Raw genomic sequence first — 22,519 nt, forward strand, 5'->3', positions numbered from 1 at the left:
TAGACAATGACTATTATCTAAACTTAGACAAAAGTTAAAAATACAAAGCTTATGAAATATAAATACAATACCAGTTAGTTTCTGAGCCAATGCAGCATATATTCTTATAAGGCATCCCATCTTTCCAGTTGTCAGATAGCTGGGTGTCCTTCTCCACAGATCCTGGGCTGCTGATATTTGAACTGTCTGTGGCATCAATCCACGGGCGAGCCTGCAGTCGCTCCTTCCATTCTAAGTACGACGGTCTTGTGCACTGTGTGCCTGATCATGTGCATGAGTGATTAATCTCAAGAGGTGTGCTGTGCTCATGTTTAAATAGACAGAAAAGTGACCGCCCATGTTCTGCAGCCAAATGACATGATCAGAGTTTAATCTGAGAACTTTAGACAGTCTGAACTTTTATGTTGCGGCCAGACGTGATATTTCGTGTTCATGTGAAACTATTCAAGTGGCACGGGGTCACTGACACCCTTAAACCCTATAGTAAACAGCTTCTCACACATCTCAAAAATCACATTAGCTAAAGTGAAACAAAGGCAATTCCAGGACAGGACAGTTTTCATCAAACAATATGGTTTCTCAAAGGCAACTAAGAAATGGCGGTAAATATTTATGTATTTTGTGGCCTAAAGCTCACTCACACTTTTTACATATCAACAAGTCAGCGCGACTGCACCATTATATCAAACGTGAGTCTTTGCAACTGTTTTATAACAGAATGTCTCCATCTTCTGCTGATGTTGAGGAATTGCAGGGAGAATCCATTAGAATCTAGCATCAGAATCAGTCAGATATAATTTATTAGGCTATTCTAAAAACCAGCGGTAGGCCTGTAAGTGGATTTTTTTCAAACAGGGCCTCGGCCAGGACCCCCCAGAGAGCCGCGAGGGGGTGTTAGGAATCCTCAAAAAGTTCAAAGAAAAATTATGTTTTAAAAAATAAAGACATACAAATATTTAGAAAAATAATACTGAAAATATAATTAATATTTAATATTATTAATACAGAAACATTAATGAAGACTGTTAAGCACACATTAATTCTATTGAAAGATAAAAAGAAACAAAAAAAAAAGAAAGAAACTTAACAGAAAGTAAATATTTTCTAGATATTAGCCTATATTTTTCACAGTATAAATTGATCTTCATGTTTGATGGTTTGTGGCATCAAAATGTTTGAAGACTTTAATTATTAAATGTAAAACAAATATTTAATTGATTTTTAAAAAGGAAAACAGGTTCAATCCTGACAAAAAATAAAGAAAATGTTTTTTCTATCCAACATAATCTGAATTAATTTATTTTAGTTGTCTAAACCAGACTACATTTTTTAAATACTTAACTCACACTGACTTTGTATTAGTTCAGTTAACATTAGTCACTGTGCATGCTGAAAATGACACTGCATTCAGCATTTTTGTCACTTATTTTTGTAAACATTTTTCTTGTGTAATTCATGTTTTTCTTAATTAATTGGCTGTAGCTTATGCCCTCCATCTTAATTTTTCCTGCTGCTACCACCATCATCATCATCACCACCATCATCATCACCATCAGCATGGTGCAGAGACACCCTCAAGGACCTCAGTTGTAAGATCACCAAAAACTGTAACAAATTGCTTAACAAGTTATAAAGGCCTGTGTTTTGTAATTACTAATACTCTGAAAAAACAGCCACAACAATAAGCAGAAACATCACAAAAAGAGAAGAGGGTTGGGACTTCAAGAACGGAAACGAAAGCAAAGAAGCAAACAAATTGCTTATGAATCGCACGAGCAGACCTCCCGCCGCTCGCGCTCAGTCGCTTAGTGGTATTTTATATTTGCCAGACGCCGGTAGCCTAAGTTTTATAACATCGTATTTTAACATCGAGGGGTGGACACAGTTTTGTAGAGGATTAACTTAAAACATTTGCGGAAGACAGAGACCGGAGTAGTGGCTCGCCCACCAGCTCTCTAAACTCAGCGTGAGAGCTACCAGATGGTGGTTGTTGTCCTTGTGAAATGGAGTTGTCGGAGCACATCAAGACCGCTAATGTTGAAGATGTTACCCTGAGAAGACCCTTCCATCCAGCGCTCAGAGGAACCCTGTGCGTTACCAGCCACCACCTTCTGTTCTCAGACAGAAAGGATGAAGCTTCCTGGCAACTTCTCATTCTCCTCAGGAACATCGATGCCATTGAGAAAAGGTAGAGAGACAGCTGTTCTCATCAGCTGGAGTTTAATTATTCTCTGCTGAGGCGGAAAACCCATCATAAACCAGCCTAAATTGTTTTGCTGGTATTTCAGTTTCGTTTTGTTGGTGTAACCAAATATATTTAAGTTGATTCAGTTATGTTAAGTAATATTTTTTGTTTATTTATTGTTTACTGTTACCATATCACACTTTTGTCTCAGCAGCACTTTTGCATGTATGTAGCTTATTGTTGATCAATGCTGAAACATGTTCAGAAAAATAATCCACCTTTCCTTTGTAAATGCATAATTCATATTCTCATTAATTTGTCCATCTACTCTTTGAATCACATTTGGTTCATAATTACACCAGATAAGGTTAGAAAATTGTTTGTGTCTTATCCCTGAATTGACCTGCTTCTGTAATATTAAACTCTAATTCTCTCTTTCTCTAATATCATCACTTTTCCTGTGTATCAGTGTCGAGAATCTTTTCGGATACCCCAGGTACACTTCTAAAGCAGGCCCAATGTTTGATGTGTGGACTGTCATTGCTCATTGAAGCTGCCTTTTTATTCTGATCTGGGATCTGCCATTAATTTATACACTGATATTAAGAAATGAGGAGAGCAGTGGCAATGGACAGCATCTCAATTCAGCATAAGAAGGCAACTTCTAAAATGAGCTGCGCTGGCAATGTGTTCTTAGCTTATGGCAGGGAGGAGAACAATGAGCATTTTGCAAGATCTTTTGTGCTTTGCAATGAGCATTTATGTAAAAGATCATATCACTCTGATATGCTTTTTGTGTTTTGAATACAGGCAAAGCAGCAATATTCATGTACATGATGTACAATATATATTTATGTTTGTAATCTAATGTCCAAATATGGAAATACAACGAGAGGGACTGCTAACTTACATTGTATTAAAGTTCTGTTTAGAGCTTAGTCATACCTCACATTTTTACGTCTCCCTGCTAGCCTGGCTTGTTTTTGCTTCCTGCTTCTGTCTCTACTGAGGCCCCAATGGGGATGATTGTATTGAATTTGAGAATGTGAGCAAGGCGTGTTCTTAAAAATGTGTGTGGCGGTGTTTGTACGTGTGTCTAATACAGGACTATGGGATCCTCTGGTACTATCACCATTAAATGTAAGGACCTGCTTGTTCTTCAGTTGGAAATTCCTGGAATGGAGGAATGTCTGAACATAGCCAGTTCTATAGAGGTACTAAATATAGCTATCACTTTGCAACCATTTGTGCTATGGACATAAAATAAACCTCAAATCAAGCAGTTTGTTGAAGAGAGGTGTGTGATTACTTTGATTGGACATGTAATTCAACTTGCGAACAGTATACAACAATACACTAATACAATAAAATTCAGGTTGCACCTATATTACATTTCTGCCTTTCACATTATGGCTAATAAATGTTGCCAGATATTAAAATTCTGTACAATTTGTCTAAATATATTTAGGCTTCTTAACATAATGTGCAGTATGTAAAATGAAGATTCATTCTGAGATTTAATAAAGATTACATTTAGCAGTGTTATTATATTATTATAAATGTTTTAAAAGAATTGCTTTGAATTAGTATTAGGTGATGGCAAAGAGTTTATCCAAATGTACAAATTGGGGAAGTTACCATGCACAATTAAATATCCAATATTGGCCAATACTGTTAAATTAAAAATGAATCTATTAAGAAAATCTTAATATCTACAAAAGTTTTCCTACTGTCAGTAGTAAAGCATCCTGGAAAATCTTAAATATGGGTCATTGCAAGTTGTCATTATAGATTACATCTCTTAAAAGATGACTTTTAAAGATGACTAAAGATGCCATCAAACATATATTCTGAAAGAACAAGCCAATCTTCACTCTAGACACTGGCAGTAAAATGAATGTTGAGACCAGCACTGCCTCATCTTTAATGAGAGTAGATTCTGATATTGTCTCATGTCTCTATAGGCTCTCTCGGCTCTGGAAAGTGTGACAGAGACGTATCCCTTTTTCTATAGACCGTCACACCTTAATCTGCATGGCCCGTGGGGCCTGTCCTCAACAGAGCAATATTACAAACAAACAGAAAGACTGGTGAGCTGTATTCTTTCACTTTCACTTCCCTTTGCTTCAGACCAGTTAATGTCATCCTGTTTTTCTCTCACTTTGAGAGACACACAATGAAATAGACAAACACAAACAAACGATCTTTAAAATCATTACTTAATGTAAGCTATTGCTTTGTTTCCTGAAAGGAAGCCAGACAGGAAGCACTTTGTTTGCCACAGGAAACTGAAAGCAGTTGCGAGAGATGTGTGACACTAAAATTCATAACAATGTGTTCTCTTTCTCTATAGTCAGTTACAAATATTTCACCCGTATGCATTTTTTAATAATTATCATTTCTGAATTCTTTTTTCTATGCCTTGTTTGTTTCCATAGCTTTAATTATCACCCATTGTCATCTCACAGCTGTTTCACGGGCCTTCATTTCTGTCCATAGCTGTAGATGTTTATCTCTCGTCCCTTGACTTCCTGTCCTTTTGGCACGACATCATATTTGTATCATAATTACAGTGTTTTTTACTTGTCATTCATCAGTTTTATATGCTGTGTCTATCTTATATAAAATCGATTATTTATAGGAATATATTTAGAACTGTTTAAATAAACGTGTATATATGTATGTATATTTAACTGTATATATGTACATGGTTTGTATGTTCATAAAATGTGCATGTGTGTGTGAGCAGTGGGACAGGTGGAGAGTCAGTACAGTAAACTCAGATTTCTCTGTATGCCCATCGTATCCACGTGCGGTCATTGTGCCTCGCGAGGTGGATGATGAGAAGCTGGTCCAGTCAGCCCGGTTCAGACAGGGTGGCAGATTTCCTGTGCTCTCCTACTGTCACCTTAGGAACGGAATGGTGAGTGTATCATGTTTTCCTGTATCTCAAATCATGGCCGTAACCAGGGTTTGAAAATTAGTGAGGTCTGGGGTATTTTGTCAGAACCTTTTTGCCATTCTACACTTTGGGTACACTTTCTCTGTACTGTCTGTTTTGGGGGGTCAACAGACATTGTTAAATTGTTAAATTTTCACAGTTTGTTAATAATTTACCATAGGCTAGGTCATTTTATTATTTGTTTATTATTCATGTAACAATACTTATTACTGTAATAGTTTTAATAAGCATCAATAAGCATTGCTATATATGGATGATAAATGATAAGAACGTTGTCTAGTGCTCTTATGAATGTTTTTAGCATGACTTTGTAAAACTTAAAAGGTTAGTTCACCCAAAAATGAAAATTCTGTCATTAATTGCTCACCCTCATGTCGGGTTTGGAACGACATTCATCTGACTTTCATTCATCTTCGGAACACAAATAAAGATCTTTTTGATGAAATCTGAGAGCTTTCTGTCCCTCCATTGACAGCTATGCAACTGAAAATTTGACACTTCAAAAAGTTCATAAAGAGCTAAAAACTAATCCATATATATTGAGCGGTTTAGTGCAAATTTTCTGAAGAGACTCGATCACTTTATATGATGAAAAGATATAATTTAGGCTTTTATTCATGTTAACATTCATCAGCTCACACATCAGTTGTGGTAAACCGAAGCTCAAGCATGTTTGCTTGACGTGCGAGAACCAATGAGGTTCATTCTCGTGTGTTACGCAGCACATTTGAGCTTCCAGAAGAGGTTTGTTCTCATGGGTCAAGCAGTTTCGGTTGAGCTTCTGTTTATGTTCGCTGATCAATGTTTATATGCGAATAAAAGCCTAAATTAAATCTGTTCATCATATAAAGTGATTGTCTCTTCAGATATAGATTATTTTTATTATCTCTTTATGAACCGGCGTGATGAATACGATCTTCAACTACATGGAACTGAATTAAATATTTTGACTGTTGCAATCCCAATCGGGCTTATGATCTGTAAAGCTGCCTGAATCATAATCATGCACTGTTCGCTGTTGGCCAGAGGAGAATTGTCCCCCAATTGAGCCTGGTTTCTCCCAAGGTTTTTTTCTCCATTTTTATCACCTGTTTGTCACCTGATGTTGAAGTTTGGGTTCCTTGCCGCTGTCACCTTTGGCTTGCTTAGTTGGGGACTCTTGATATTCAACAATATTTTTGATCTGCCTGCATTGACACCATTGTATGCAAACTACATTAATAACTATTGATTTTTACAAGGGAATGAATCAATACTGAAATTACTTAAGCTGGACAATAACATCATTTTCTTTAAGAGCTGCTATGCAGCCAAAATTATTTACCAGTTATCACTGTAAAGCTGCTTTGACACAATGTGCATTGTAAAAAGCGCTATATAAATAAAGGTGACTTGACTTGACTATGAACTTTATGAAGCTATATAGAGGGACAGAAAGCTCTCAGATTTCATCAAAAAGATCTTCATTTGTGTTCTGAAGATGAACGAAAGTCTTATTGGTTTGGAATGACATGAGTGTGAGAAATTAATGTCAGAATTTTTATTTTTGGGTAAACTAAACTTTTAACTACTAAACTGAATAAAATAGCCATGGCCAGTGTTTGCATTGCATATTTGGCATATTTCATTCTGTAACCTACTTGTTCTACAGATCTGTGTACTATACTATGATACTGTTTTTGAAAAAAACAAAAAACAAGTCTAAAGACCCTTATGATAATTTGATCTGGCAACACAATGGAGGCTGCATCTGCATCCTCACTCTCTCAAGCCCCGTTCGCTCCGCCAGTGTCTCGCAGCAACATGAATCCCTCTCCATTATTTTCACTCTATGGACACTAAAGAATCTATCAAACTGTCTAAAGTGAGTTATACATGCAAGCATTCATAGGAGTTTTAAATGCCTAATTAGTCATTCAGAGAACTTTAAAAATTTACCAATTTACTTAGATAGCTGGCTATGGCCATATCTCAAATATAAGCGTATGTAGCTGTATTGGTTGAAAAGAACAGTGCAACAGTAAGACAGTACAAAGGTGTAACAAAGCGAAAAATGCATCATACAGCTCAATTTTAAATTTTGTAATAAATGATACAAAGTAAAAGTTATTTGTATCTTTTCTTTAGGTGATCATGCGAAGCAGCCAGCCCTTGACAGGAGCCAATAGGAAGAGATGTAAGGAGGATGAGCTCCTTCTCCAGGCTGTGATTGATGGGTCAGAGTTGGGTTACATCATCGATCTGCGTTCTGCCCAGCAAGCCCAGCAGGCCCGGATGACAGGAGGAGGTTTTGAGTCTAAATCCTGTTATAGCTACTGGAAAAGAATCCATAGACACCATGAAAGGTGAGAGGGAATATTACAAGACATTTTTAATTGTCTGAAATTATGTGACACATTTGACTTTGATTGTACATGTCATCATGTGTGTTTACAGGGGTAAGGTTCTGCAGGAGAGTCTTATTAAGCTGGTGGAAGCGTGTAGTGACCCGTCTCATAGTGTGGACCGATGGCTCAGTAAACTGGAGAACTCCAAATGGCTTTCTCATGTTCACAGTGCGTTATCCACTGCAGGACTGGTGGTAGAGTGTGTGGAGAGGTGGGAAGATCTATTACTTTGGTGTTTTAATAGCCTGGTAATACCAGACTCTGCTACTTCACTTTGCTTCGTAGACAGAGTCTGGAATGGCATAATAGAGAAGTGTTTTCTCTCTCGCTAGGGGGCGCTTGTCTGAAGTTTAAAATCATTGGTTACCCGTAAGCCAATCAGATACGTTTAGTTATGACGTATGTTATGGGCCTGTACAGCCGCATCGAAGCACAGACATCATGCATCGAACTCAAATCTATGATTGAACTTCCACTGTAAACCTGTTGTAAACACATGATGATGCGAGCGAAATACCGGAGTGAACAAGGCTGTAAACGACTTTTGCAGATTATGCGAAGTTAATGCATCCCGAAGTTTGCATCCCGTGTCTCGTTTCCCATTTCCGCAGTCGTTTCGGTTTTCGATTTCTCTAACCTACAATGTAAAACTCGGCGCTTAGCATTACGTCACGGCTCTCAGCCCGCCCTCTGTTCGTTGATTGGCCCGGCTGTTTCCAGACCGGTGGCAAACACAAAGCTCTGACGCTGTATCAGACTGAGTACAGAAGCGAAATGAAATTGAGCGGAAGTAGGAAGTCTGACGTAGTCAGGCTAGTGTTTTAATGGGATGCTACAGAATTTTGGGCTCCCTGTCACCATCTGTGGTTGAAACATAAAATTGCAGTCTTATTAAATTATTGTAGGTTTTCTGTATTGACTCAGAATAAGGCAATAACACAGTTTAACACTATTTTTACTGGCTCAATAATTAATTTCCAATGAAAAATTAAACAAAATAATATTATAAAATAAAAAAAATTCTCTATAGTGTACCTTTAACTATTATTGTGCTTTGCTTTTCACATTCTCTCTCTTATTATTTTATTTACTGCCTTTGTGTAACTAACAGATGCTTTGTATTGTATTGATGCTTTTGTTGTCAATTTTGGTTGACCCTCATATCTATGAATTTTTGATGAGCTTCTTCTGTTTTTTCCTTTTTTTTTACTGTTTTATATTTTAAAACATTTTAAAATGTAATTTATTCTTGTGATGGCAAAGCTGAATTTTCAGTAATCATTTTAACATGCTGATTTGCTGCTCAAGAAGCATTTCTTATTATTATCAATATTGAAACCAGTTGTGCCGCTTAATATTTTTGTGAAAGCAGTGATACATGTTTTCAGGATTCTCTGATGAACAGAAAGTTAGAAAGAACAGCATATTTAAATTAGAAATCTTTAGTAACTTTATAACTTTACTAACCACAAAATTCTGAATGTTAATATATACAGTGTGTATATATATATATATATATATATATATATATATATACAGTCAAACCAAAAATTATTCAGACATTTTTTATATTTTTTTACTAGTGGGTGCAGGACACTATAGTTCATTTATGTAAGTGAGGATAGCAAGTGACATATTATACTCAAAAATTCTTCATAGAGTGGACTACCAGTAAAATTGATAAAAATTTGGAACCAAAAATTACTCAGACACTTTGACCTGACCATGTTTTGCTTAAAGGTGCTAAAGAGGATGTTTTGTTTTATACATTTTTGCAATATTACTTGAAACTGTCTTTACTAACTGATAAAAAACTATTTATTAGGTGCACTGAAAGTAATAATATTAATATACATCATCTGTGCACGAGGTAGGGCCTTAAAAACATCAGCCAATCGTTTACGCAATCATTGCGTAAACGATTGGCCCTCTGGCTTGTCAATCACTGCCATGACATTCCTTGTGAGAGACGCGCGGCTGCGCGCTCCAGTAACTTTCCACACTCCAAGGCGCCGCATGCAATGTTTTTGTCAGGAGACAGGAGTAACAACTGCAGATTATGAGTTACCTGCGGTGAGTCCGACATAATGAATCCACGGCTTTAAGTCACGCACACACTTAACGATTGTAAGGCCGATTATGAATGTAAATTGATACTTATGACTAATTGCGCTCAAACGCGTCCAGTCAGAGCCAGTTGCTTTCAGTCTGCGATTACAGTCGGTGTTCAAATTCCATGTGAAAGTATATAAATCTGCTTCAGGAGCAGGAAACAATCGCTGTATGTTGAGCACAGTCAGAATGTTTTAGCTAGTCGTTAAATGTGTGCCCGGCTTAATAACACAGCGAATGCCGGTGGTAAACACTCGTGTTCCGATACTTGTGCACGAGTTTTGGGAGGCGTTCCCTCTAAATGAGCTGTGAAGGAGGGGGGTTATTCTTACCCATGCGCTCATTTCAAAAACTCAGTCGACAAAAAGAACCTCTTTAGCACCTTTAAGTGTTATATGACATAATTAAGATTATTTTTTTCTGACACAGTTTAACTCTGAGATCTCGTCATATTTTATTACCATTTTTAAACTATAGTGAATAAACTGAAATAATGAATGAAATGTTTAAGGTGTCTGAATAAATTTTGGTTTGACTGTATATTAGTTCTGTTGATTTTTAAGTCATGTGCTTATGCATGGCTCTGGGATGTATTGTTCTGTCATGTGGTCTGTTTTTGCAGGGATGGTCACTCTGTGCTTGTGCATGGCTCTGAAGGGACAGACAGTACACTGCTGGTGAGCTCATTGGCTCAACTTATCCTAGACCCCGCCTCTAGAACTCTCACTGGCTTCCTCTGCCTACTGGAGAGGGACTGGATACAGGTGAATGTTTGTTTGTGTGACATCATTTGTGCTCAGGTATGTGTGTTTGTGAAATTTGTGAATGTTTACGGATGCATTGTGCCAACAAAGTCACTTTACTATTAAACTACATCTAATAGGTGTCGCAGATCTGTTTGTCAGAAGGTTGATGAATTGTATGGTTGTTGTTTCTCAGGCTGGACACCCATTCCAGCAGCGCTGTGCTCATTCGGCATACTCTCATGCCCGTCTGAAGCAGGAGTGTCCGTCCTTCCTACTGTTGCTTGACTGTGTGTGGCAGGTGTGGCGGCAATTTCCTCTGGCATTGGAGTTTAGTGAGGCCCTGCTGCTCCGATTAGCACAAGAGGTTTACGCTTCGAACTATGGAACCTTTCTATGTAACAACGAGCAGGAGAGGTGGGCACAAATTATCCTTATATGACACACATTATTATGCGCCATTCAAAAGTTAAATTATTTTTTGTTTTAAAAATGTTATGCTCACCAAGGCTGAATTATTTGATCAAAAATACAGTAAAAAATAATATTGTGAAATATTATTACAATTTAAAATAACTGTGTTTGGTTTCAGTATATTATTATATTAAAAGTAAATTATTCCTATGATGGCATTCCTATTCAGTATCCATTACTCCAGCCTTCAGTGTCAAATGATCCTTCAGAAATCATGCTGATTTGGTGCTCAGGATGCATATTATTTTCAGTTTTGTGCTTTGTGCTGCTTCAAATTTTTGTGAAAACTGTGATACATTTTTATTAGTTGAATTTACATGGATGAACAGAAAGTTCAAATAGAAATATTTTGTGATGTAAAAGTCTTTAAAGTCACTTCTGCTCAATTTAATATGTCATGCTGGAATAAAAATATGAATTTCTTTAAATAATTACTGACCCCAAACTTTTGAGCAGTAGTGCATGTATACTGTATAATTATTATTGTTTTTTTTTTTTACATTTTTGCCTGGAATAGATGTGCTGCAGGAGTGAAGGAGAACACACACTGTTTGTTTCAGTCCCTACTGAGTCCTGATATTGAAGAGCAGTACCTCAATCCACTGTATGAACCCACGGATTTGGCCATTTGGCCTTCAGTGCATCCTCAGTCCTTACAACTCTGGACAGGTTAGGTCCAGATCATTCAATAAATACACACATGAATACAAAGTTACAGCTATGGTGTGATAATGTTATTGGAGTTTATTGGTATTATTAGTGTGTAGAGTCTGACTTTGAGAGAAAAAACACATACACTTCCATCCTTAATGTCACAGGGTCCTCATTATCTCTGTATGGGTTTGTGGGTAGGGCTGTTCCTCAGGTGGACTGAGTATGCTCAGAACATGGAGGAAGCTCGAGAGGAGATGTGGAGCATTGTGAAAGAGCATCGTGAGAGAGCTGGACCTGACCGGACCAATAAAACACCTAGTACACACTGTGACACCTTGACCCCATTTGAGAACCTCATGGATGAGCTGACTATTTTGTGACCTCATGGTAGAAAGGACATTGTAGAGAGCGACTGTTGCTATTATGCATTTCTTGGCAATTGGACTAACGAAATTAGTATCACTGTCAATCAGATATATCAGATATAATGTCATTTACGAAAACAATCTGATGTTCTATCATTGAATAGTAATCAGACATACTTGCATTTGAAGATCAGACATATTGACGGCCATCTGCCTCACTTTCAAGCAAAATGCTAATATAAATGATCCCAAATAGTGGAAAAATCTGTTTATTGTAGTGTGTATGAATAGTTTGTTGTTGGAATTTACTGTGATTAATAATTATGTTTTATTGTAAACATTGTTCACACTGTTACAGACAGCTGAATGTTGAATCAGGTGAATGTGAGAAGTTTGAAGACCTACTAGAAGGTGATTTTATACATGTTTGAGAAGTTACAAACAGCATTTGCCATGGGAACATGCTTTATAATGAGTTATTGCACAGTACTTGATTCTGATTAGCCGCATTCAGAGTTCAGATATTTTCAAATAATGACTGTTGTCTAGGGAAATATTTTAATAAATATTATTAAAATGTTTCCTAGCAGAGTCTTTGTATTGTGACATTTACTTTTTTATTTGATTTTAGAATTTATTTTCATTTTATGGAATATATAACAGACATATTTTTTCTATTCATCAATGATTATATTAGGCTATGTTATTGTTTTACATGTTTGACATTAGAGTATATTATAAATATATATTATTTGACTATAAAATTATGAAACACACACACACACACACACACACACACACAGAGAGAGAGAGAGAGACAATAACATCTCACTGGCCAATGAAGTCCTCAGGGTAAAGCCCCAGCTCAGCTAAACTCACCCACACAATATAAATCCGGAGTGGGCAGCCCGTCAGCAAGTTTGCCCTCTTGTAGCGTTAATAGACACCACAGTCATTATCACGCGATAGTATGTGCTAGCATAACGATAAAACTACATTTCCCAGCATTCTCTGCTCCGGCAGCTTGTTTATCCAATGGTCATTCGATGCGTTCCTCCGGCAACCAATCGGACAGTAATCTCTTAATTCTAATGGTTAAATACCATGAAAATCCCTCTTATCAGCACTATTTACTTACTCAATTTTCCACCTCCGGATAGGTCTACACTACAGCAATGTTGTGATTTTGGTGCAAGACACGTGTTTTACATCATCACGGATTTCAAGTTTTGATAAACTCAAGGTGAGATGTTGCGCTTTTTCTTGAACTACTGATTTACATGTCTATGAATCAACTCACTTTTAAAGATGAAATATCGACTTAGCTTTCAGTTTTATTAAAGAAAATTGTACAGTTTTTAGGCTACTATAGCCATGTTCTTCCCGAACCGTCCATTCGGTTTGATGACTGATTTGTTTATTAACTGACAGATAGACGACATGCTGTCAGGTGTCCGGTTGTGTGTTCGCTCGTTGTGTAAAGGTTGGTCGGTTCGCGGCATGAGTTTGTCGCCGCGTCAAATCAACCGATGGCCGAGCAACGAGTCCTCCGAGCCTCCTACGGACAGTCCTCGGGTCCTTATCACAGGTGCCATCTGTTTCCCAGCTGCTTAAATAACGTGTGACAAACTGTAATGTTTTGATGGAAAAGTCAGCAGTTCCATCACGTCTTCTGTGTTTGTTTTCCATGCCTCGTAAGAGTCAATCCTATTGATCGCCATGACAATAGGTTGGGAATAAACAGTGTTAAAAGCGCTCCGCGTGCGCACAATAGAGCGCGCGGCTGTTTTATGCTTGTGCAATAGCGTGTAAAGAGTGAGTAAATGGGCTGTCAGTTAGAGTGGAGTTAAAAATGTCTGGACAATAACAATAACGGAGCCTTTTTCAAATTACTTTGGCCTGTTTATGAAACTGCACTGCCATTTGTGAGCTTTTAGCTCTTTTGGGGACTCACCAAAATCTTCACAATAATCCTATACTTAGCCTATGTGGCATCAGTCTAAAGCAATCACTGTAATAGAAATTGTATTGTTTTTAGTTGTATACTAGAGTTGTATGACACACATGATGTGTGGAATCAAGTTGTCTTTTATTGTGCATTCACCTCACCTCCAGTATTGGGGTATTCATTAAAAAAAAATAATGCACATAAAAGTGACATTTTTAATTGATATTTAGATTTAGGAATTTTATTCGGCTTACTTGCTTCTCATTTGTGGCATTGTGAATGGTGACATTTCTGGTGGTAAAATGTTTGTTGCTGTAGTGTGTTTAAACTCCTTTCATTGTTGAATGTGTTTTTCTCCTGTTAAAGGTGGCTTAGGACAGCTTGGAGTTGGTCTAGCTCAAATGCTGAGGTTAGTGAAAGATGTGTAGCATGAGAGAAAATTGAAATCAGACTCCAGAACACAGTTTTTACAACTTTGCATAGATTGGATATTTGCCTTGGTTTACATAGATATTTGCTGTGCAAATTTAACCCTTTTTAATTTTCTGAAGTAGATTCTGTGAAATTCTGCAAATGCTGAATGATAATTTCATAATTTGTTTCATAATCTTTAACTCCTTTTACATCAGGCAGCAGTATGGAAAGGAAAATGTCATCCTGTCAGATATTAGGAGGCCTCCAGCTGAAGTTTATAACATGGGTATGTTGACTCTCAATACGGCTCTGATATAGGCAGGCGGTTGCATCAGGTGCAACATATATATATAGAGCCACATGGATAGTGTGGTGCCTTGAACTGGCTGTTAGAGTTTACAGTATAAGTTTATTCATCATGTGGCTCTTACATTTCAACTCTCCAAATACATTCCAGTAACAGTGTACAAAAAGGCTCTATATGTTAACATTAAATAATACAATAGCTAAGATGGAATAATAAAATAAATCTTTAAAGCATTTATTAATCTTATAAGATCAATTACCATTCAGAAGTTTGGGTTTTCAGTTCAAAAGTTAATGTTTTTTTAATAACAATGCATTAATTTGATCAAAAGTGATTAATGCTTTTCTTTTGAAGTTTCTAATCATCAATCCTGAAAAAAAAAAATGTCCACAAAAATTAAGGATCACTTGAAGACTGGAGTAATGGCTTTGAAAATTCAGCTTTGCCATCACTGGAATAAATTACATTTTAAAATATATCAAAATAGAAAATAGTTTTTCAAAATAGTAATAATATTTCACAATATTATCACATATATTATTATGTATGTTTTTGCTGTATATTTAATTAAATAAATGCATCCTTAGTGTGCATGAGACTTTTTTTCAAAAACATTCCGACCCCAACCTTTTGAATGTTGTATTTTTAACGTTTCAACTTTAACAAACATGAATTTAACTTGAGCAATAGTATATTTATGAATGAACACTAGCCTAGATTCATGTTGTAAATGCTGTGATAAATATTGTTTATTGTTAGCTCACGATCATGTTAACAAATCGAACCTTATTTACATTTCAATCACTTGGCCTCATTCATATTTCTCTGGTGTGTGATTTACCTCACAGGTCCATTTGTGTACGCTGATGTGCTGGACTATAAAAACCTGAGGGAGCTAGTTGTGAACAACAGAATCACCTGGCTGGTGCATTACAGCGCATTGCTCAGTGCTGTCGGGGAAGCTAACATGGCTCTTGCCCGCACCATCAATATAACAGGTGGGAAAACTCAGTCACATGTTTTAAGCGTTAGGATTAGATGCTATATGTTATATGACTGCATAATTTACAACGTAAGGTTTCCACTATCCCTGACGTCCCACATTCTGTCCTTCTCCTGTTGCCCGTCCTGATATCTTCTCTTCTCTTCCCCTCACCCACTCCTCTTCCTTTAGGTCTGCATAATGTGTTAGATCTGGCTCTGGAGAACTGCTTGCGACTGTTTGTACCCAGTACCATCGGAGCATTTGGCCCTTCGTCTCCCCGCGACCCGGCCCCTGACCTCTGCATCCAGAGACCTCGCACCATTTATGGAGTTTCCAAAGTCCATGCAGAGCTGATGGGGGAAGTAAAGATTGATGTTTTTTTATGTTCTAGTTAGTCTTGGGAAATTAATTAATTAATAATAATTGAAAATTATGATTTGTGTAAAGGTTCATTGTAACAGGAATCAGTATGTCTAAATAGTGTACAATGCATATATACTTCATAAGCTTAAAAAGGGTTAATTCACCCAAAAATTGATCTTTAATTGTGTCGTTCCACATCCATAAGACCTTCTTTCATCTTAGGAACACAAATGAAGATATTTTTAATAAAATCCGAGAGGTTTCCAAAGCAGCTACCACTTTCAAGGTCCAGAAAGGTATGTAAGACCTACAAGTCCTTAAAGTACTCCATGTGACTCCAGTGGTTTAACCTCAGTTTTATGAAGAACCATGAGTGCTCTGTTTGTGCAAAAAACATAATTTACCACTTTATTTACAGAATAATATTATCCAAAGTGGGTTCACGCGATAATGTCATCTTGCGCGTGAACACAAAACACATGCGCCGCGATGCTCTCGTGAACGCATTTGTGTTGTTGGCACGCAAGTCTGAACACAACATACATAAATATTTTTGTAAATAAAGTGGTAAATTATGTTTTTTTGTGCAAACAAAGCACTCGCTTCGCTTCATAAAACTGAGGTTAAACCAGTGGAGTCACATGGAGTACTTTCATACCTTGAAAGTAGTAGTTGCATTGAATCTCTATGGAGGGACAGAAAGCTCTCAGATTTCAATAAAAATATCTTCATTTGAAAGGTCTTACGGATATGGAACGACTTGAGGGTGAGTAATTAATGACAGAATTTTTTGTTTTGGGTGAACTAAACCTTTAATGTGAACAATTTCTCACTTACATCAGGGTTTCTAAAATTAATTAATAATTGGGACTGCATGATAATCACAATATAGCTTAGTGAGATGATCAAATCAAAGGCTTCAATTTAATTAAATAAATATATTCTTTATTATTATTATTATTATTATTATTATCAACATCAGAGAACTGTGAACATGCAAAAGTGTTGTTAAATTATTGCAATATTAATTTAAAATAAATTAACTTCAAGTAAATTACGTCTAAGAGGTTCGGCTGACAAAAAAAAGTTTAGGAACCCCTGACTTACATTATATATGTAATTATGAAATGCTAACATCCTAACTGTGTTCTGATTGGATCAGTATCTCCACCATAAATATGGCCTGGATTTCCGATGCTTGCGATACCCAGGAGTCGTTTCTGCCCACACCAAGCCAGGAGGAGGCACCACTGGTAACCAGCTTTACTTACAGACACAATCTTTAGTTTACATAAAGACACACACCTCTATACTTATTCACTTATTCATAGAATTGTTGTTTACTTACAATAAAACAACACACCTAATCTGACTAATTTGGGGCAGTCATGGCCTAATGGTTAGTAAGTCAGACTGGTAACCTCAATATCAGCAAGAAAATGTAGGTGGGGGAGTGAATAAACAGCGCTCTCTTCCACCCTCAATACCAACCTCCAGTTGCTCCCCGGGTGCCACTGCAAATGGCTGCCCACTGCTCTGGGTGTATATTTGGTTGGCTGTGTGTGTGTGTGTGTGTGTGTGTGTATGTGTGTGTGCGTGTTTTTGTAACATGATGGACACAAATTTGTATAATGACATGGGTATGACATAGGTATTACAAGGAGAGGATGACTTATGAGGACATTAATCATACAGAATGAGTATTTTTGAGAAAGTAAAAATGTGCACAGTTTCCTGTGATGGGTAGGTTTAGGGGTGAGTTTGTAGGGTAACAGAAAATACGGTTTGTACAGTATAAAAGCCATTACGCCTATGGAATGTCCCCACAATTCACAAAAACACTGCTCCTAATGTGTGTGCATTAACTTAGATGAGTTAAAGGGTTAGTTCACCCAAAATGAAAATTCTGACATTAATTACTCACCCTCATGTCGTTCCACACCTGTAAGACCTTCGTTCATCTTTGAAACACAAATTAAGATATTTAATTTTTTCAAATCCGATGGCGCAGTGTGGTCTACAAGACAATTAACACTTTCAATGCCCAGAAAGCTACTAAATACATATTTAAAACAGTTCATGTGACTACAGTGGTTTAACCTTAATGTTATGAAGCGACAAGAATATTTTTTGTGCGCGAAAAAAAACAAAATAATGACTTTATTCAGCAATATCTAGTGATAGGTGATTTCAAAACACTGCTTCATGAAGCTTTGAAGGTTTACGAATCTTTTGTTTCGAATCGGTGGTTCAGAGCGCGTATCAAACTGCCAAAGTCATGTGATTTCAGTAAAGGAGGCTTCGTTATGTCATGTTTTGAAATTTCAATGGTTCACCACTGGGGGACGTGACTTTGGCAGTTTGAACCACTCCAAACCACTGATTCGAAACAAAAGATTCGTAAAGCTTCAAAGCTTCAGGAAGCAGTTTTTTTTAAAGACTAGATATTGTTGAATAAAGTCGTTATTTAGTTTTTTTGGCACACAAAAAGTATTCTCGTCGCTTCATAACATTAAGGTTGAACCACTGTAGACACATGAACTGTTTTAAATACGTCTTTAGTAGCTATAGGCATTGAAAGTGTTAATTGTCTTGCTGGCAATGCAGGCCTCACTGAGCCATCGGATTTTATGAATAAATATCTTGATTTGTGTTTCAAAGATGAACGAAGGTCTTACAGGTGTGGAACGACATGAGGGTGAGTAATAAATGACAGAATTTAAATTTTTGGGTGAACTATACCTTTAAATGCAGAGGACAAATTCTGAATATGGGTTTCTATACTTGGCCTTCACTTCAGTTTTCACTTTCACTTAATTGTATGTCCTCTTCTCCTCAGATTATGCTGTCCAGATCTTTCACGATGCCCTCAGCACCGGCCACCATGAATGTTACTTGCGTTCCAACACTCGGCTTCCCATGATGCACATCTCTGACTGCCATAGGGCCACCGTTGAGTTCATGCAGGCTCCTGAAAGCCGACTTTCACTGCGTACTTACAACATCGCAGCCATGAGCTTCACGCCTGAGGAAGTGGCAGAAGAGATCCGTAAACACCTGCCCCACCTGAGGGTCACGTACAATCCTGATACCATCCGGCAGACTATTGGTAAGAACAGCGTGAGTGAATGACCTTTTGAAATATTTTAATGTTCTTGTTTTATTGTAGACATAATGCCTCTTGGTCACTGTATGTTTGTTAATAGTTAATTATCGATTTTTAAAAAAAATCAAATTAAAGGCTTATACATGTATTTTAAAGGTGCCCTCGAATGAAAAATTGAATTTATCTTGGCATAGTTAAATAACAAGAGTTCAGTACATGGAAATGACATACAGTGAGTCTCAAACTCCATTGTTTCCTCCTTCTTGTGTAAATCTCATTTGTTTAAAAGACCTCCGAAGAACAGGCGAATCTCAACATAACACCGACTGTTACGTAACAGTCGGGGTGTACGCCCCCAATATTCGCATAATGCCAGCCCATGTTCCCAACATTATAAAAGACATTAGACAAGGGCAGCCAGTAACGTCTGGATCTGTGCACAGGTTAATCAACAGACTAGGTAAGCAAGCAAGAACAATAGCAAAAAATGGCAGATGGAGCAATAATAACTGACATGATCCATGATAACATGATATTTTTAGTGATATTTGTAAATTGTCCTTCTAAATGTTTCGTCTAATGTACTGTTAAATGTGGTTAAAGTTACCATCGTTTCTTACTGTATTCACGGAGACAAGAGCCGTCGCCATTTTCATTATTAAACACTTGCAGTCTGTATAGTGCATAAACACAACTTCATTCTTTATAAATCTCTCCAACAGTGTAGCATTAGCCGTTAGCCACGGAGAATAGCCTCAAACTCATGCAGAATCAATGTAAACAATATAACAGTAATACTCACATAATCCGACGCATGCATGCCGCATGCATGACGAACACTTTGTAAAGATCCATTTGAGGGTTATATTAGCTGTGTAAACTTTGTTTATGCACTGTTCAAGGCAAGCGCGATCTCCGTGGGCGTGGAGCAGGAGAATTAAAGGGCCAGTAGCCCAGAATCGGCTCATTTATAATGATGCCCCAAAATAGGCAGTTAAAAAAATGAATTAAAAAAAATCTATGGGGTATTTTGAGCTGAAACTTCACAGACACATTCAGGGGACACCTTAGACTTATATTACATCTTTTTTTAAAAAGTTCTAGGGCACCTTTAAAATTCAAAAAGTACAAATAAAGGCTATAAAAGCTTTTATAACAATCAATTAAAGCAATGATCTAAATATTCATAAAATGTTATATTCCTTCCATAGCGGACAGCTGGCCTGTGCGGTTTGATGACTCTAATGCACGTCAGGATTGGGGCTGGAAGCCTGCGTACGGCCTGTCAGAGATGGTTACAGACATGTTGGCTTCCATCCGTGAAAAGAGAACCAATGCAGGACTACCTGTCAGCTAGCAGGTCTTCTCAGGGACTGAAGCACAAATCACCAGCATCTTTCCAGTACATTTCTAAACTCATCTATCTCAAATTTCTTTAGACCAGGACTCTCTGTCAGTTAGAGAACTGCCGACACAGACAGTTCTCTACAAACGTATGCTTGTGAAGAAAACATGTAAACCAACAGTGAAAACTCACATTCTCTCACCGCTCAGGAGACTCTTGCTGCGTCCAAAATCACATACTGTATTGTAGGCACTACATTTGGGTTGATACCTGCTTTGCGACCATTAAAAAAGTATGTTCTGATATAGTGAGAATGTGTGTAGTATGAATGAAATTCGGACATACTACATTTGCCATGTTGTCACTGTCATGTGAGCTACAGTGTCAGTTGCCAGTGGATGTGCACTTCAAAATCTTGCCGGAAGTAGTAGGTCATTCGGTTACTTTTCAGCTTAGTGTTTATGAATTCGGACTTGGTTCACATACAGTTTTGCCTACTATGTAGTATTGAAGTTGGCATATTTGGATGCAGGGTCTGTCTTTCTACTCTGTGATCTATTCTTACATAGTTGTCATGGGACAGGGGAAAAACAAGGAAACAATAAAATGCTGCTGATAATAACAATAATAATAATTGCACACATTATAGATGAAAGTCCAATTTAATCATTTTAGAGACACCACACTTCTTTTATTTTAACTACAGCGCTGAGAAAAGTTCTGGCCCCAGTTTTCCCTTAAAGACTTTCAATGATCTGATGTTATAATTAAAACACTGTTGTCCTCATCTTATCCAATCCTCACATTCTTTTTGGGAAGAGTTCAATTTTGACCCCACAGATGCTATTTTTGTACAAATACAGTAAGGACCATTAGACACCTTTCACTTAACAGTGCTCTAGACCATGTACTGTGTGTCTCAGTTTGAACACAGCCATGGGAAGAAAAAGCTTCAAATCACTACCAGCTCTAGTGTGAATCAAAAGATGATACTGCAATTGTTCCAACTGCTATCTGTGAGGAATTCACAGTTGCCTGAATTTTGGGTTCTGTTAAACCCACTAGCCTGTATTGGCTTTATTTATTTAGAGTCAGTTATCAAATGGCTCTGGATTCACAATATATAGTGTGGTGGTGTGAATTAAGTAGTCTACTTAATCACTCAGCATTGCTGATGTATTATTTATACACTGTGAAGAGATATTTTTTTACATTTTTGTTAACTCAGAACAGCAAAACTACAGGATAAAACAGCCAATGCGGCCTTGCAACAGAAAGGGGAGAGTTCTTTGGCTTCTTCCTGTCTGTCTGCCTTCTTATTGCCTAGTGCAGACAAATAAAAATGACTCTTAGCTAAGATAATATGTAGAATGACTCACCTCCCTTCCAAAAGCAAGTGTGATTTCTGGACAAAACATATTGTGTTCAAACTGCCTTAATTTTCAGTTATCATTTAACATCAAAAGTTGCTAATGAATCTCATTCAGAACTGGTGGAAAATTGCAGTGTATGTCAAATAAATGACTTTAATACAGCAAACAGTTTATGGATTTGTTCAATGCTGTTTTAAAATGAATCCTGTAAAATATGAAAAAAGAAATCTGGATTTTTGCATTAATAATATTAGATTTTGACTTCTTCAGTAGTGAGAGATAATGTGCTTTACATAACTTACAAAAAGCAAAAACAGTAAGATACTAAGACAAATAATACATGAAAACACATAAACAGTTAGTGGGTTTAAAGCCATAAAAAAAGATGTTTTTAAGGTGTGATTTAAACTTGCCTTTGTTTTATTAGACTGAACCTCAACTAGTAGTATAGCCTTTGACTTGTTGATCTTAGTGTTTTAGACACTCAGTCAGGAGACCTGAGAGACAGGACGGCGCCAGACCATTCAAGGACTTATATAGCATACTAATAAGAGATTTTTCAAATCAATTGCAGCAGTGAACTAAGAATATTGGAAAACCAACAGCAGCATTAACAACAAACAGCTATATATTTAGGGAAAACGTGCACCTTAAATTACAAAACATAAAACATATGGAAGAGTTTTTCTTTAAAATATAAAGATAAATCAAATGCTCACATAATAAATAAAATTATTAAAACAGCTGCTCAAATGATAACTTTCATTCCTTCATTTGTTGGAGGATAAACTAACAA

The 22,519-nt window shown here is 37.0% G+C and overlaps 2 protein-coding genes across 4 annotated transcripts; both read left to right on the forward strand.

The window, feature by feature from the left end:
* The first annotated feature begins 1,742 nt into the window (after positions 1–1,742).
* zgc:154055 (uncharacterized protein LOC556036 homolog) lies at positions 1,743–12,471 on the forward strand. Of its 2 annotated transcripts, XM_048191287.1 has the most exons (11): positions 1,743–2,188; positions 2,655–2,681; positions 3,291–3,399; positions 4,150–4,275; positions 4,935–5,108; positions 7,275–7,492; positions 7,584–7,745; positions 10,269–10,410; positions 10,586–10,806; positions 11,381–11,532; positions 11,716–12,471. In XM_048191287.1, exons 1-11 carry the CDS (start codon positions 2,004–2,006, stop codon positions 11,895–11,897), a joined length of 1,698 nt encoding a protein of 565 aa, XP_048047244.1. In that variant the 5' UTR covers positions 1,743–2,003; the 3' UTR covers positions 11,898–12,471. The 2 variants fall into 2 exon arrangements, with proteins under 2 accessions (XP_048047244.1, XP_048047245.1); XM_048191288.1 differs by lacking the exon at positions 2,655–2,681 and having other exon boundaries at positions 1,744–2,188.
* tdh2 (L-threonine dehydrogenase 2) lies at positions 12,156–21,889 on the forward strand. Of its 2 annotated transcripts, XM_048191290.1 has the most exons (10): positions 12,156–12,293; positions 13,043–13,125; positions 13,314–13,470; positions 14,197–14,239; positions 14,460–14,530; positions 15,400–15,549; positions 15,726–15,898; positions 17,062–17,152; positions 18,739–19,008; positions 20,217–21,889. In XM_048191290.1, exons 1-10 carry the CDS (start codon positions 12,206–12,208, stop codon positions 20,360–20,362), a joined length of 1,272 nt encoding a protein of 423 aa, XP_048047247.1. In that variant the 5' UTR covers positions 12,156–12,205; the 3' UTR covers positions 20,363–21,889. The 2 variants fall into 2 exon arrangements, with proteins under 2 accessions (XP_048047247.1, XP_048047248.1); XM_048191291.1 differs by lacking the exon at positions 12,156–12,293 and having other exon boundaries at positions 13,047–13,125; positions 13,318–13,470.
* The last annotated feature ends 630 nt before the right edge of the window (positions 21,890–22,519 follow it).

The sequence above is a fragment of the Megalobrama amblycephala genome, linkage group LG5 (genome assembly GCF_018812025.1).
Source record: "Megalobrama amblycephala isolate DHTTF-2021 linkage group LG5, ASM1881202v1, whole genome shotgun sequence".
NCBI classification, from domain to species: Eukaryota; Metazoa; Chordata; class Actinopteri; order Cypriniformes; family Xenocyprididae; genus Megalobrama; species Megalobrama amblycephala.

Excerpts from the sequence above, each read along its gene's own strand:
- zgc:154055 (XM_048191287.1), top strand. The coding sequence starts at position 2,004 with ATGGAGTTGTCGGAGCACATCAAGACCGCTAATGTTGAAGATGTTACC. Across the intron at positions 2,682-3,290 it reads AATCTTTTCGGATACCCCAG|GACTATGGGATCCTCTGGTA; the intron begins GTACACTTCTAA and ends TGTCTAATACAG. Across the intron at positions 11,533-11,715 it reads GTCCTTACAACTCTGGACAG|GGCTGTTCCTCAGGTGGACT; the intron begins GTTAGGTCCAGA and ends GTTTGTGGGTAG.
- tdh2 (XM_048191290.1), top strand. The coding sequence starts at position 12,206 with ATGTTTTATTGTAAACATTGTTCACACTGTTACAGACAGCTGAATGTT. Across the intron at positions 14,240-14,459 it reads GGTCTAGCTCAAATGCTGAG|GCAGCAGTATGGAAAGGAAA; the intron begins GTTAGTGAAAGA and ends CTTTTACATCAG. Across the intron at positions 19,009-20,216 it reads TACCATCCGGCAGACTATTG|CGGACAGCTGGCCTGTGCGG; the intron begins GTAAGAACAGCG and ends TTCCTTCCATAG.